The 12824-nt window shown below is 33.9% G+C and overlaps 2 protein-coding genes across 2 annotated transcripts in view; both read left to right on the top strand.

The window, feature by feature from the left end:
* Positions 1 to 12824, top strand: part of cstf2 (cleavage stimulation factor, 3' pre-RNA, subunit 2) — a 174798-nt gene that overhangs the window by 75210 nt on the left and 86764 nt on the right. The gene's annotated exons all lie outside the window — the stretch shown is intronic.
* tspan7 (tetraspanin 7) lies at positions 4797 to 11718 on the top strand. The gene is made up of 8 exons (XM_052154756.1): positions 4797 to 5038; positions 7264 to 7452; positions 9512 to 9586; positions 9672 to 9767; positions 9942 to 10103; positions 10193 to 10276; positions 10361 to 10445; positions 10602 to 11718. The coding sequence occupies exons 1-7, from the start codon at positions 4952 to 4954 to the stop codon at positions 10427 to 10429; spliced, it is 762 nt and encodes a 253-aa protein (XP_052010716.1). The 5' UTR covers positions 4797 to 4951; the 3' UTR covers positions 10430 to 10445; positions 10602 to 11718.

Genomic DNA, 12824 nt, shown 5'->3' with positions numbered 1-12824 from the left:
CTCTTCTCTTGACTGACCAGCTCTGTCATTGCCTTTTCATTGCTCACCACTATTGGGTGTGGCTACTGAAGTGATAAGGTTAAATAGGCGTTGATGTTTTATAGTGGAGGTAGTCAGATGCAAATATCTTCCACAGTGTGACATCACAATGTGGAGGAAGTAGAGAATGAGTCATTTTGGCGGCTCGGTTTTTACAAATGCTCTTTTTTAAGTAAGAATAATATTTTGAGTTCTTAAACCCACAGTATGTTTTTATAGGAAATGAACACCAACATGTCAAAAGATCAAGGAAAATTTAATTGCTCATGTCATGACCCCTTTAAATGAGTGTGTGACAGCATCCACGATGCACACACACATAAATTCACACATTTACTGCCATGAATATACTTACATGAATTTGCCCTGTGCTCACCATCTGCCATATAAAGTCTGGTTAGCCATCTCTCTCATGCTCCAATATTCCCAATGAGAGGTGTTTGGGGATGGAGGCAGATGTCATTATACAGACTGAAATACGCAGACATTCGCTCCCCATTTTGACGCCTTATGTTTACACATCTAATGGGTTCATCTGTAAGCCTTCAACATGTTCCTAGATATATATTCCATTTACCAACCACATACTCAGCTAAACAACTTTATTCTTTAGCATCTGAGTGACTGATGGTTACTTACTTTGTCTTTTGATCTCTTGACGCTGAAACAAGCTCCATTCCATCCTCTGCTTGGACTAAAAAAAAAAGAGAAAAAAAAAGCAGCATGCTTTTCAAAGTCTGAGAAAATAATTTATATCATACATGGCTTTAAATTAAGTAAGTATACAGAACATTAAATAAGTATATACAAATCTATAAATATTGAAATTACACATAGAACAATAAATATGCATTTCAATAATGATTATAGGCAATAACTTCATCGACATTCCATCACCATTTCCAATGCAAGAATGTATGTAATAACTCTCTATTGCTTCTTTTCATAATTTCAAGTAACAGTGAATAACATACAAACAGTAACTTTGTAGTACTTCTGAACCTTTGGAAACACGCATTATTAGATGTAGGCTACACAGTTCCCAAGGATAGCATTTCTTGAAAAGATAATATCCTTATTTGGAAGAAAGTCACGGCACAAGGAAAGGCAAAATATATTTTAAAAAAAAGAACACCGTGTAGTATTAAGAATTAACTTCAAATATCTGCCCACTGCAAAAGCACTTACTGTATATGCAGAACGTCAAACAATCATTTAGCTAATTGTTTTATACCGCTATCTCGTGGTAAATAAATTCATGATACACTGAGAATGGAGGCGCAAGGGGGTGCTGGCGGTCCCTGGAAAATTAGAGAGCAATTATAAATATATATTTTACAAGATTATGTTGTTTGGGCTGTCAACGTCAACAGGTTAACAGATATTAAAAGGTTTAACGCAATAAAGTACACATTTTACTGAAATTGTAAATCACATATTTTCATTCTGCTTTTTAAAGACTGGTTGAAAATAACAGATTCATTATTTGATTATATTGATAACCATCGTTTTTAAACATAGGAAATTGAAAACCACATCAGTGCATAATTTTGTTAGAAAAAAATCTGTTTTGGTTTTAGTACAATGACAATATGAAAGCCAATTCTTGCCAATGTCTTTGTAACATCCTTACTATTTTTCTCAAACAGTTGTTGATGGGGGTATGCATGAAAATATATAGCTCCCTTTATACTGTATCTAAGGAAGGGGATCATCATATTTGGGGGTCCTTGGAATCAAAAAATGTGAAAACCCTTCTGATCTAGATTCCGTAAGCAAGAAATCTTAACAGAAATGCTTAAAAATCAAATTGTCCTAAACCTTTATATTGCTGCCTTTTTTTGAATAGCTTTTATTATTATTCATCTTTTCATTCCCCAGCCATATGCCCGTTTTCTGCCATACATAATATACTGCTGGGTTTATAATGTAATGCACATTTAAATGACACAGGACTTATTACTGAAAGTCATTACTTATAGTTGTCTATTAAGACTATCAATTATGGTTGCCCTTAACTGGTAATCAGCACACATACCAGTCACTATGGTAGTTGTTACAGTGCTACTGAATGATTAGTATATTCAAGTATTTCCATGTGCGACTACATAAGGTTGCACCATGGTGCGTGTCCAAAAAAAACCAACATAAATTTACATGATACTTTTTTGCTAGCAATGGTAGCAATTTTATCATTTTGGTGGAAACTATGTTTACCAGTATGGTAATTATGCCTTTGCATAACCACACAATGCCTAAAGTAGGGTTTTTCAAACTGCTGAGCCTAGTACCCACAAATATGATAATCTGCTTGTGAGGGACCCCTGTTAATAAAATAGATATATGCACACACAGTTGAAGACAGAAGTTTACATACACTTGGGTTGAAGTCATTAAAATTCCTTTTTTAATTACTCCACAGATTTCATATTACAAAACTATAGTTTTGGCAAGTCTTTAGGACATCTACTTTGTGCTTGACATAAGTAATTTTAACTGTTTACAGACAGATTGTTTAACTTTTAATTGACTATATCACAATTCCACTAGCTCAGAAGTTTACATACACTATGTTAACTGTCCCTTTAAGCAGCTTGGAAAATTACAGAAAATTATGTCAAGCTTTTAGACAATTATCCTACACCTACCAAAGGCCTATACCTTCAAACTCAGTGCCTCTTTGCTTGACATCATGGGAAAATCAAAATAAATCAACCAAGACCTCAGAAACAAATTGTGGACCCCCACAAGTCTGGTTCATCCTTGGGAGCCAATTCCAAACACCTAAAGGTACCATGTTCATCTGTACAAACAATAGTACGCAAGAATAAACACCATGGGACCATGCAGCCATCATACAGCTCAGGAAGGAGACACATTCTGTCTCCTAGAAATGAATGTAGTTTGGTGCGAAAAGTGCAAATCAATCCCAGAACAACAGCAAAGGACCTTGTGAAGATGCTGGAGGAAACAGGTAGAAAAGTATCTATATCCACAGTAAAGGAGTCCTGTATCAACATAACCTGAAAGGCTGCTCAGCAAGGAAGAAGCCAATGCTCCAAATCCGCCATAAAAAGTCTGACTACAGTTTGCAAGTGCACATGGGGAAAAAGATCTTGTCCTTTGGTCTGATGAAACAAAAATGTTACTGTTTGGTCATAATGACCATCGTTATTTTTGGAGGAAAAAGGGTGAGGCTTGCAAGCCAAAGAACACCATCCCAATGGTGAAGCATGGGGGTGCTTTGCTGAAGGAGGGACTGGTGCACTTCACAAAATAGATGGCATCATGAGGAAGGAAAGTTATGTAGATATATTAAAGCAACATCTCAATACATCAGCCAGGAAGTTAAAACTTGTTCTCAAATGGGTCTTCCAAATGGACAATGACCCCAAGCATTCCTCCAAAGTTGTGGCAAAATGACTTTAGGACAACAAAATCAAGGTATTGGAGTGGCCTTCACAAACCCCTGACATCAATCTGATAGTAAATGTGTGGGCAGAACTGAAAACGTTATGTGTGAGCAAGGTAGCCTACAAGCCTGACTCAGTTACACCAGTTCTGTCTGGAGGAATGGGCCAAAATTCCAGCAACTTATTGTTAGAACCTACCCAAAACATCTGACCCAAGTTAAATATTTAAAGGCAATGCTACCAAATACTATGATGAAAGAAATAAAAGCTGAAATAAATAATTCTCTTTACTATTATTCTGACATTTCACATTCTTAAAATGAAGTAGTGATCCCTAAGACAGGGAATGTTTTCTACGATTAAATGCCAGGAATTGTGAAAAACTGTCTAAAAGGTGTGTGTAAACTTCTGACTTCGACTGTATATGTGTATATATATATAAGAACATATATATATATATAAAATATATATTTATATATATATATATATATATATATATATATATATATATATATATATATATATATATATATATATATATATATATATATATATATATATATATATATATATAAAATATTTATTTGGCATTAAAGGGATAGTTCACCCAAAAATGATAATTCTCTCAGAATTTTCTCACAATGACTTTCTTTATTCTGTTCAACAAAGATTTCAAGATCAGCAGTCTCTTTGGTGATCATGATTTCAAGCTTGATTACACTTCCTAGAATCATCAAGTGTTATCGAGTTTGATATCGTGATCATGCCTAGATACTGCAGTCAAGATGTACAGTGAAAAAGTACTATATTTTGTTCTGTTCTCGCCAAAAACCAATTGGATTCAGAAGACATGAATTAAACCACTGGAGTCGTATGGATTGCTTTTATGCTGCCTTTATGTGCTTTTTGAAGCTTAACATTTTGGTACCCATTTACTTGCATTGTATGAACCTACAGAACTGAGACATTCTTCAAAAAATGTGTGTTCTGCAGAAGAAAGAAAGTCATGCACATCTAGGATTGGCAATGTATGATTAATCTCATAATGTCCAACCAGTCTTTAGAAAGCCGAATGAAACAGAAATAATGTAAAATTCTGTAATGCCTTTTTTATTTATTTATTTATTTTCTTTTTTATTTGCGGCCCCTTGGAGGTCCCAGGCCAGGACCCCAGTATGAATACCCCTGACGTTTTTCAAATTCCTCAGAAATATCCAAACACGGAACAAAGTCTTCCTGTTATTATTATTTTCTCATTTAATTTAAGCATCCGGAATTTGGATGTTATATTTACAGATCTCCTAGTCTAGATTCTCAGTCCTTTATCTTGGAAAACAGTACTTCCTGTTGGGAAAAGCGCCAGACTCCACAGCACAGTATTCATCCTCCTGCAGCTCCTCAACAAACTCCCTCAACACACAACCAGCAACTTTTTCTGCAGCCCTCTTCATCAAGAAATCCCTTTGCCAGCCACATCAGCTGGACAAACTAAAGCAGAAATGTCCCCTCCATCCGCACGGCTGCAAACCAAACCCGTGATAACGTGTCTGAAGACGTTTCTCATCTCGTACAGTCTGATTTTCTGGGTGAGTTTGTGTGTTTTCATCAGATTCGCTATTAGCTCGAGAGCTAACTCACTCTGAACAATGAGCTCAGCCAACTAACAGCTGACCCCTTATTGAAAGTTGAGATACATTTCTTAGCTTTATTTAGCTAAGTTTATTTGAATAAACAAATAAAGATCCTGCCGAAGTCATTTATTGTTACCGGCTTACTGGATGATTATTTCTCTGTTACCACTGTTTTACCAAAACGAGTCTTTTAATGTTTTAAAGTTTGCTGAATAATTTACTGTTTTACCAAAACGAGTCTTTTAATGTTTTAAAGTTTGCTGAATAATTTACTGTTTTACCAAAACGAGTCTTTTAATGTTTTAAAGTTTGCTGAATAATTTACTGTTTTACCAAAACGAGTCTTTTAATGTTTTAAAGTTTGCTGAATAATTTACTGTTTTACCAAAACGAGTCTTTTAATGTTTTAAAGTTTGCTGAATAATTTACTGTTTTACCAAAACGAGTCTTTTAATGTTTTAAAGTTTGCTGAATAATTTACTGTTTTACCAAAACGAGTCTTTTAATGTTTTAAAGTTTGCTGAATAATTTACTGTTTTACCAAAACGAGTCTTTAATGTTTTAAAGTTTGCTGAATAATTTACTGTTTTACCAAAACGAGTCTTTAATGTTTTAAAGTTTGCTGAATAATTTACTGTTTTACCAAAACGAGTCTTTAATGTTTTAAAGTTTGCTGAATAATTTACTGTTTTACCAAAACGAGTCTTTAATGTTTTAAAGTTTGCTGAATAATTTACTGTTTTACCAAAACGAGTCTTTTAATGTTTTAAAGTTTGCTGAATAATTTACTGTTTTACCAAAACGAGTCTTTTAATGTTTTAAAGTTTGCTGAATAATTTACTGTTTTACCAAAACGAGTCTTTAATGTTTTAAAGTTTGCTGAATAATTTACTGTTTTACCAAAACGAGTCTTTTAATGTTTTAAAGTTTGCTGAATAATTTACTGTTTTACCAAAACGAGTCTTTTAATGTTTTAAAGTTTGCTGAATAATTTACTGTTTTACCAAAACGAGTCTTTTAATGTTTTAAAGTTTGCTGAATAATTTACTGTTTTACCAAAACGAGTCTTTTAATGTTTTAAAGTTTGCTGAATAATTTACTGTTTTACCAAAACGAGTCTTTTAATGTTTTAAAGTTTGCTGAATAATTTACTGTTTTACCAAAACGAGTCTTTTAATGTTTTAAAGTTTGCTGAATAATTTACTGTTTTACCAAAACGAGTCTTTTAATGTTTTAAAGTTTGCTGAATAATTTACTGTTTTACCAAAACGAGTCTTTTAATGTTTTAAAGTTTGCTGAATAATTTACTGTTTTACCAAAACGAGTCTTTTAATGTTTTAAAGTTTGCTGAATAATTTACTGTTTTACCAAAACGAGTCTTTTAATGTTTTAAAGTTTGCTGAATAATTTACTGTTTTACCAAAACGAGTCTTTAATGTTTTAAAGTTTGCTGAATAATTTACTGTTTTACCAAAACGAGTCTTTAATGTTTTAAAGTTTGCTGAATAATTTACTGTTTTACCAAAACGAGTCTTTAATGTTTTAAAGTTTGCTGAATAATTTACTGTTTTACCTAAATGAGTCTCTAATGTTTCAAAGCTATTATGTAATGAAGTGAAATCTCAATTTTAGGATCGTGATTCAAGTTTCTCCTGGAGAAAATTAAGAAAATGTTCAGCTTTGTTTTGTGTCCTGCCAAGAAAATTCACAGTTGTTTTCTTACAGAGATTCAGTGTGGAAACTGATATAAATAGTTAATCAAATGTTGTTAATGGGTGCAAAGTCCGAAGCAGCTGTTTTATCTTGAACATTTATTGCTATTCACAGTGATTTCCAGCAGGCAGGAGACAGATGGCCAGACTGTCATGTTTACAACCTCTGCTGCTTGGAGGAAAGTGTATAAAGAGAGATTCAGATTGAGTCAGTTGCCCTTAGTTATTTCAATCAGTTCTTAAATATGTCAAGGCTGATATTTTGATTTTAAGACAAAATAGTTTTATTTAATTCTCTAACAACTGTCAGAGCTGTGATAGCTGTGTAGGTGTAATTACATGGTTTGCAATGGTGTTACTGAGATTTTGGATGGGATGAGGTACAGGCCTGTAATCACTGTGTTTCAGGCCATCCTTAAACACCACTCCTATTGAATATGTCTGAGAGTCTTTACCTGTACCCTGTAGTTCACAGGAGTGATCCTGTTGGCCGTTGGAGTATGGGGAAAGGTTAATTTGGAGTTTGACCTACTCTTGAGTTCAGACAAAGGTACCAATGCACCATATGTCCTGATTGGGACCGGAGCCATCATCATCATCTTTGGGTTGTTTGGTTGCTTCGCAACCTGCCGTGGGAGTCCATGGATGCTGAAACTGGTCAGTTCTTGAGAGATATCAGAAAATCTAAACACAGAGTAAAATATTTTATAAATGGGTGTTACTTTAACTTGTGCACTTTCAACACTGTGGACATCAAATCAAATCCCTTTATTTTCACTCAGCCATATACACAAGTGCAACAGTGGGTGAAAGTCTTGGGTGCAGTTCTGAGCAACATAGCAGTCATGACAGTGATAAAGAAGTAAAGCATAAAAAAATCACCCTTTCCCTTTTTTTTTTATTTGATTTCTAACGATGTCCAAAATTGTATGTACATGGGCCATTTGTGTTATTTTTTTTCTTAAAGTGAATTATTCACATCAGAATGTCTGTATTGTGTTTAATAGATTAGACCTTTTTCACAGACTGTGATGACACTTTTCCACCGTATTTATCAGCGTAAATCTAGCGACCTTATATTACAATTTTTTTTTTTTAAATTGTGTGTAAATGTATAACATTATGCTTTGTGTTATATCACCCTGGAATTAGTTTTAAAATAGGAATTACCACAGCTAAGAGGGGGTTTCGATTACAGCTGCTGAGAGAGTGACAGAAAATTTGGTATCTTGTCCCATTTTACTGTCTTAATCACTGCTCTATATTGTGTTCCTCTTCTGGAAAGTCATTCAAATTTAATGGTGGATTTTTTTCTTTTGGTCTTGGGGCAAATGGTTAAGTGAAAACAATATTTGCTGTGATCTTCCATTCACCACTGTCGAAATTTACCCTGCAAACGTTTACATCCGCGTTCCAAATTACAGAGTGTGAAAAAGGTCTATACTGTAGCATAAATTATATATTTAACATTTTTGGAATAAGATGTCCTACTCTTTTGTCTTGGTAAGTCTAATTTCATAGATACAATTGCATACTTTTTGCATAATTTGGCAAAGTTACAGTTCATTGGTAGTGACGCTGAATAATAATATTCTGCTTACAACTGATATTTTCTTTTCTTTTTCTATTCAAACATCACTTGTCTTTTATTTAGTTTCAAGTATGCTCTTCACTGACTCAAATTAGTTTGAGGAGGAAATTACACCACAACTGTCCAAGGTTATTATAGTTTTTAATTTAGTTTAAATTTAATTTAGTTTTCACTTTTAAATTATTATTTAGTTTAGTTTGTCATTTTGCCAACTGTGTTTGTTAGTTTTTGCTTACAAATTAATTTTAGTTTTCGTTTTTAATTTAGTCTATCAATATATTTTATTTTTTGCTTTGCAGGCGCACTTTTAAGTTTTTACCTTTCAGATACATGCCACACGTGCTATTTTGAGAAACAACGTGACATTTTTATTTATCTGTCAATGCACGATATTAAAATACTCCTAAACGCTGCTGTTACGTCTCCTTGCGGACATGATGTTTAATCTTTTCAAATGTTTGGCACGTTTGCAATGCAACAGATGCAGACCTTGAAAGAAACCAAAACGATTTTGTAACATACACAATTCAAATTATTAAAAACGAGAACTGGAAATATTTTATGATCATCTCTATTTAGTTAAAGTTCATTTTAAAGCAATGTGTGACATTTTCAGTTTAGTTTTAGTTTTTTGGAATATGTTAGTTTTTGTTTTGTTTTTCTTGGTCATTTTTGGGAATTTCATTTTGGTTTAGTTTCTGTTAACTAATCATTTTGCAACTGGGACATTCGTACATATTACAAAATTGATAGATAACATTTCCCTACAAAAGGTATTAAAATGGGTTGTTTATTTCATTCTTTGTTTAGATGATCATAGTTTTAATCATGCAATAATTGTAAATATTATAATGGGTTTTTATTGTTTAATATTGAAGGTCTGGGACAATACAGACTTTATATTACAAATAAGTAAATAAAAAGTCCATTTTAATGTGACTGTCAAATAACAAGCACACAAAAATGTAATCGGAAATCTGTTTTGATAAAAAATCAACCCAAACAAAATCAAAAGTTGAAGGAACACCCACATGTGAAACTTGCTTCGCAAGATGGATATGACTTACCTGTATGTTTTCAAGCCTAATTAAAAGTTTTCTTATTTTGTCTTTCCTCTTATCTTAGTATGCCATGTTCCTGACACTGGTGTTCTTAGCTGAACTGGTATCAGGCATATCTGGCTTCATTTTTAGACATGAGGTAATTTATTCATTTTTCAGATCTTCGTATATAGTATTGGTCATCTGCCACCTATAATCAAATTGTGTTTTTGTTTTCTTTTAAGATTAAAGCAGTAATTCAAGATGTCTATAAAAATGCTCAATCAGCCTACACTGGTACAGACATCAGAAGCAACGATCTGGACAGGATCCAGAGAACAGTAAGGATGTATTTGTTTGTTTTTATCTGATTCATACAGCAATGCCTACAAAATGTTAAAATGTGAGTTGGTGCAGTGGTACTTTTTTTTTTAATGTGGAATCATACTGAATCGTAATGTTGTGCTTCCCTGTCTCGGATTCACTCATGACTGATATTATTCCTTCCATTGTAGCTACAATGCTGTGGAGAGAAGAACTACACTAGCTGGGCAGACACGAATTACTTCAAACAAGAGGGAATCCCCAAAAGCTGCTGTAATATGAGTGCTGGTGTGAATTGCACTACTGCAGAACTGAAGGATCTGACGTTGGCTGCAGCAGTGGTGTACCAGCGCGTAAGAACTTGATTGTTTTAGTACACTCTCTATCAAATACCTATCTATAATCAATATTTGTAATTGTAAAACGAAAATCCTCCTTATAGGGCTGTTTCTCACTGATGACTACCACAATGGAGGCTAATGTTGGCATTATTGCTGGAATATCTTTTGGAATAGCATTCTTCCAGGTATTTGTCACATCCAGTTTGTCTGCAATAGACCTTTTTAAATATAATTCTGTTGTCTTTATTTGACATCCTATTCCTCATTAGCTTATTGGGATATTCCTGGCATGCTGTCTGTCTCGCTATATCACCAACAACCAATATGAGATGGTGTAGTAATCCTCCATCACAGGTATATTTTCTTATTATACAATAACTTTTGTGGTATTTTATCTGAAGTCACCTAATTATTCATTTTGATTCATCAAAACATGACAAAATGCAGTTAAATCATTCAGTTTTTTATTATTATTTAAGAGTTCTTACTGTCAATTTTGTCTTCCTACAGGGTATTACCAAGGACTGTGCCTGACACAAAGGGAAATCGTGTAGTTTCAATGTTTTGTATGTGTGCCTTAGCTAAATATTTCATTTTAGAGACTTTCTGGCTGCTTTTTTTAAATATTTCTTGTTGCTAACTAGATTGAAGGGATGGAATCCATTCCTATGGGCCAATTTTGTTGTTGTTATTGTTTTGCCAGAGTGTAAATATAACCATGATTATAGATACACATGTGCATACATTTTAGCCAGTGTTAAACCAGAAATACTCATGCAGTTAATGCAGCAGATGGAGTGCTGTACACATTGACTCAAAACATTATTAAAGTTTCTTGAATGAAACCTGAACCTTTTCTCAACATTTGCCAAAAAGGACTTGATAGTTAATAGAGACATCATTTTTTACCTTTTGAGGTCCTGTGTTATCCAATATGTTACATATGACGTTTTGTGTGTGTGGGGGTAGGTAGGCGTAATCACCAAATACAGAAAAACATGTTTTCCCACTCTATTTGGATTGCTTTTGTGAAAATGATGTAGTTATTTGCAGCCTCAGGTTATTGATGTAGCCGTGATGGTATAATAAAGACCTAATTTGCTGAATGCCATGACTGTGATGAGCTGTTGTTTCTCTTTAACTTGGATATGTCTATAAAAAATTGAAATTGTCAGAGAGGTTTGTGAGTAAATAATGAAAAATATCAGCACCTGGGTACAAGTGATTTTGAATATTTGCTTTTATAAAGAAAATAATTTGTTTAATGCTTTAAACTATAATTTTTCTCATAAGTCACTCCAACATATGTATATGATTGTGTGACGAGGAAGGGGGCGTTATGGTTCCCGCCTCCTCTTTACCCATCTTATGAACCTCATTACAGATTGTTACTCATTTTATGGCAAATCATCCTGCATCATGCCTTGTTGTCAGCATATTAATTTTTGAGCATGCAGACTTTTAATTTCTAAGACAACTCCATTGTCAATAGCCTGTTGTTGTTTTTTGTGGGATTTGTAAATGTTCTAGGGAATTCAAAACATTTTGTGCATGAAGCTGTTGCCTGTGCCTTAGACACAGGACCATCAGATGGCGCCTTTGCTTTATTTTTTTTAATAAAATGGTAGGCTGCTCTGCAACTTGGGTTTGACCTCATAATTGCAGACTTACTGCTCAAAAAGATTCAAATTGATCGACATCTAGTACAGGATGTTAATGGATTACATGTTATCTGGATTAAGTAATTATGTAATAGTGACATGAGGAGGATACTCCATGTGACTACCCTCCCTAGCAACAGACCAATTTGGTTGCTTAGGAGACCTGGCTGGAGTCACTCAGCACGCCCTGGATTCGAACTCGTGACTCCAGGGGTGTAGTCTGTGTCAATACTCTCTGAGCTACCCAGGCCCCCAATCATCTTTTTTCAATATGTTTTTGGAATTGAGGGGGAGGGTTGTGTATATCGCACTCAGAACTGGTACTCACTACTAGCCAGGCAGGTGGTGATGGAGTGGTCTACTTCAGCATTTGATCACTAGATTTAGAGATAATTACATTTTTAAGGAGACACGGGGCAAAAACATCACTGCAATGTAAACTCTCCCTACGAAAGGTTAATATCCACAACTGCAAGGAATTCTACATCAAATCTAAAGAAGCATTTGGAAATTTTACATCGCAAATCCAACTCAAACTCATTTTCTCAATTATTTTTGGAATTATCACTCTGTGTAATATAATCATGTGTTGCTATGTCTTTGGAAGGGTTTTGTCCATCATGCAAATATACTTCATGTCATATTAAATTGGATTAGTCCTATAAAATTACTTTTAATTCCTTAAATTGCTTTTGTAGTCAGTTTAAATTTGTTTTATGAAAGCTAGAGAACAAAATATGTTTATTTTGGCATCTTTTACATTTGACATCATTTTCATGAATTCTCTTGAATAAGTTTGCATTTTTATACTGAAACTATCTAATGCTAATCTTTTTGGAAAGACAGGATTTTGTGAAATCTGCTGACAGACCGGTAGACCTTCTGGACCTTGATATTGATGTCCGAGTCACAAACAAGTCGTTCTATTGAACTAGTTCTTTTTAATGATTTGTTTGAACAGATTGGCAACGTGTTTGACCATCACTCCAACATTGGGATGTGGGTGGCATTTGAAGCCATCAGTATCATAACATATGAATTGACACAATATAAAATATTATCAAAAAAGTAG

This window comes from Xyrauchen texanus, chromosome 23, assembly GCF_025860055.1.
Source record: "Xyrauchen texanus isolate HMW12.3.18 chromosome 23, RBS_HiC_50CHRs, whole genome shotgun sequence".
Taxonomy (NCBI): Eukaryota; Metazoa; Chordata; class Actinopteri; order Cypriniformes; family Catostomidae; genus Xyrauchen; species Xyrauchen texanus.
The sequence above is the reverse complement of the archived record's forward strand: the minus strand, read 5'-3'. Positions and strand labels throughout refer to the sequence as shown.

Coding starts and splice junctions, on each gene's coding strand:
- tspan7 (XM_052154756.1), top strand. CDS start 4,952: ATGTCCCCTCCATCCGCACGGCTGCAAACCAAACCCGTGATAACGTGT. Junction 7,453..9,511: donor GTCCATGGATGCTGAAACTG/GTCAGTTCTTGA, acceptor CTCTTATCTTAG/TATGCCATGTTCCTGACACT. Junction 10,104..10,192: donor CAGCAGTGGTGTACCAGCGC/GTAAGAACTTGA, acceptor TCCTCCTTATAG/GGCTGTTTCTCACTGATGAC.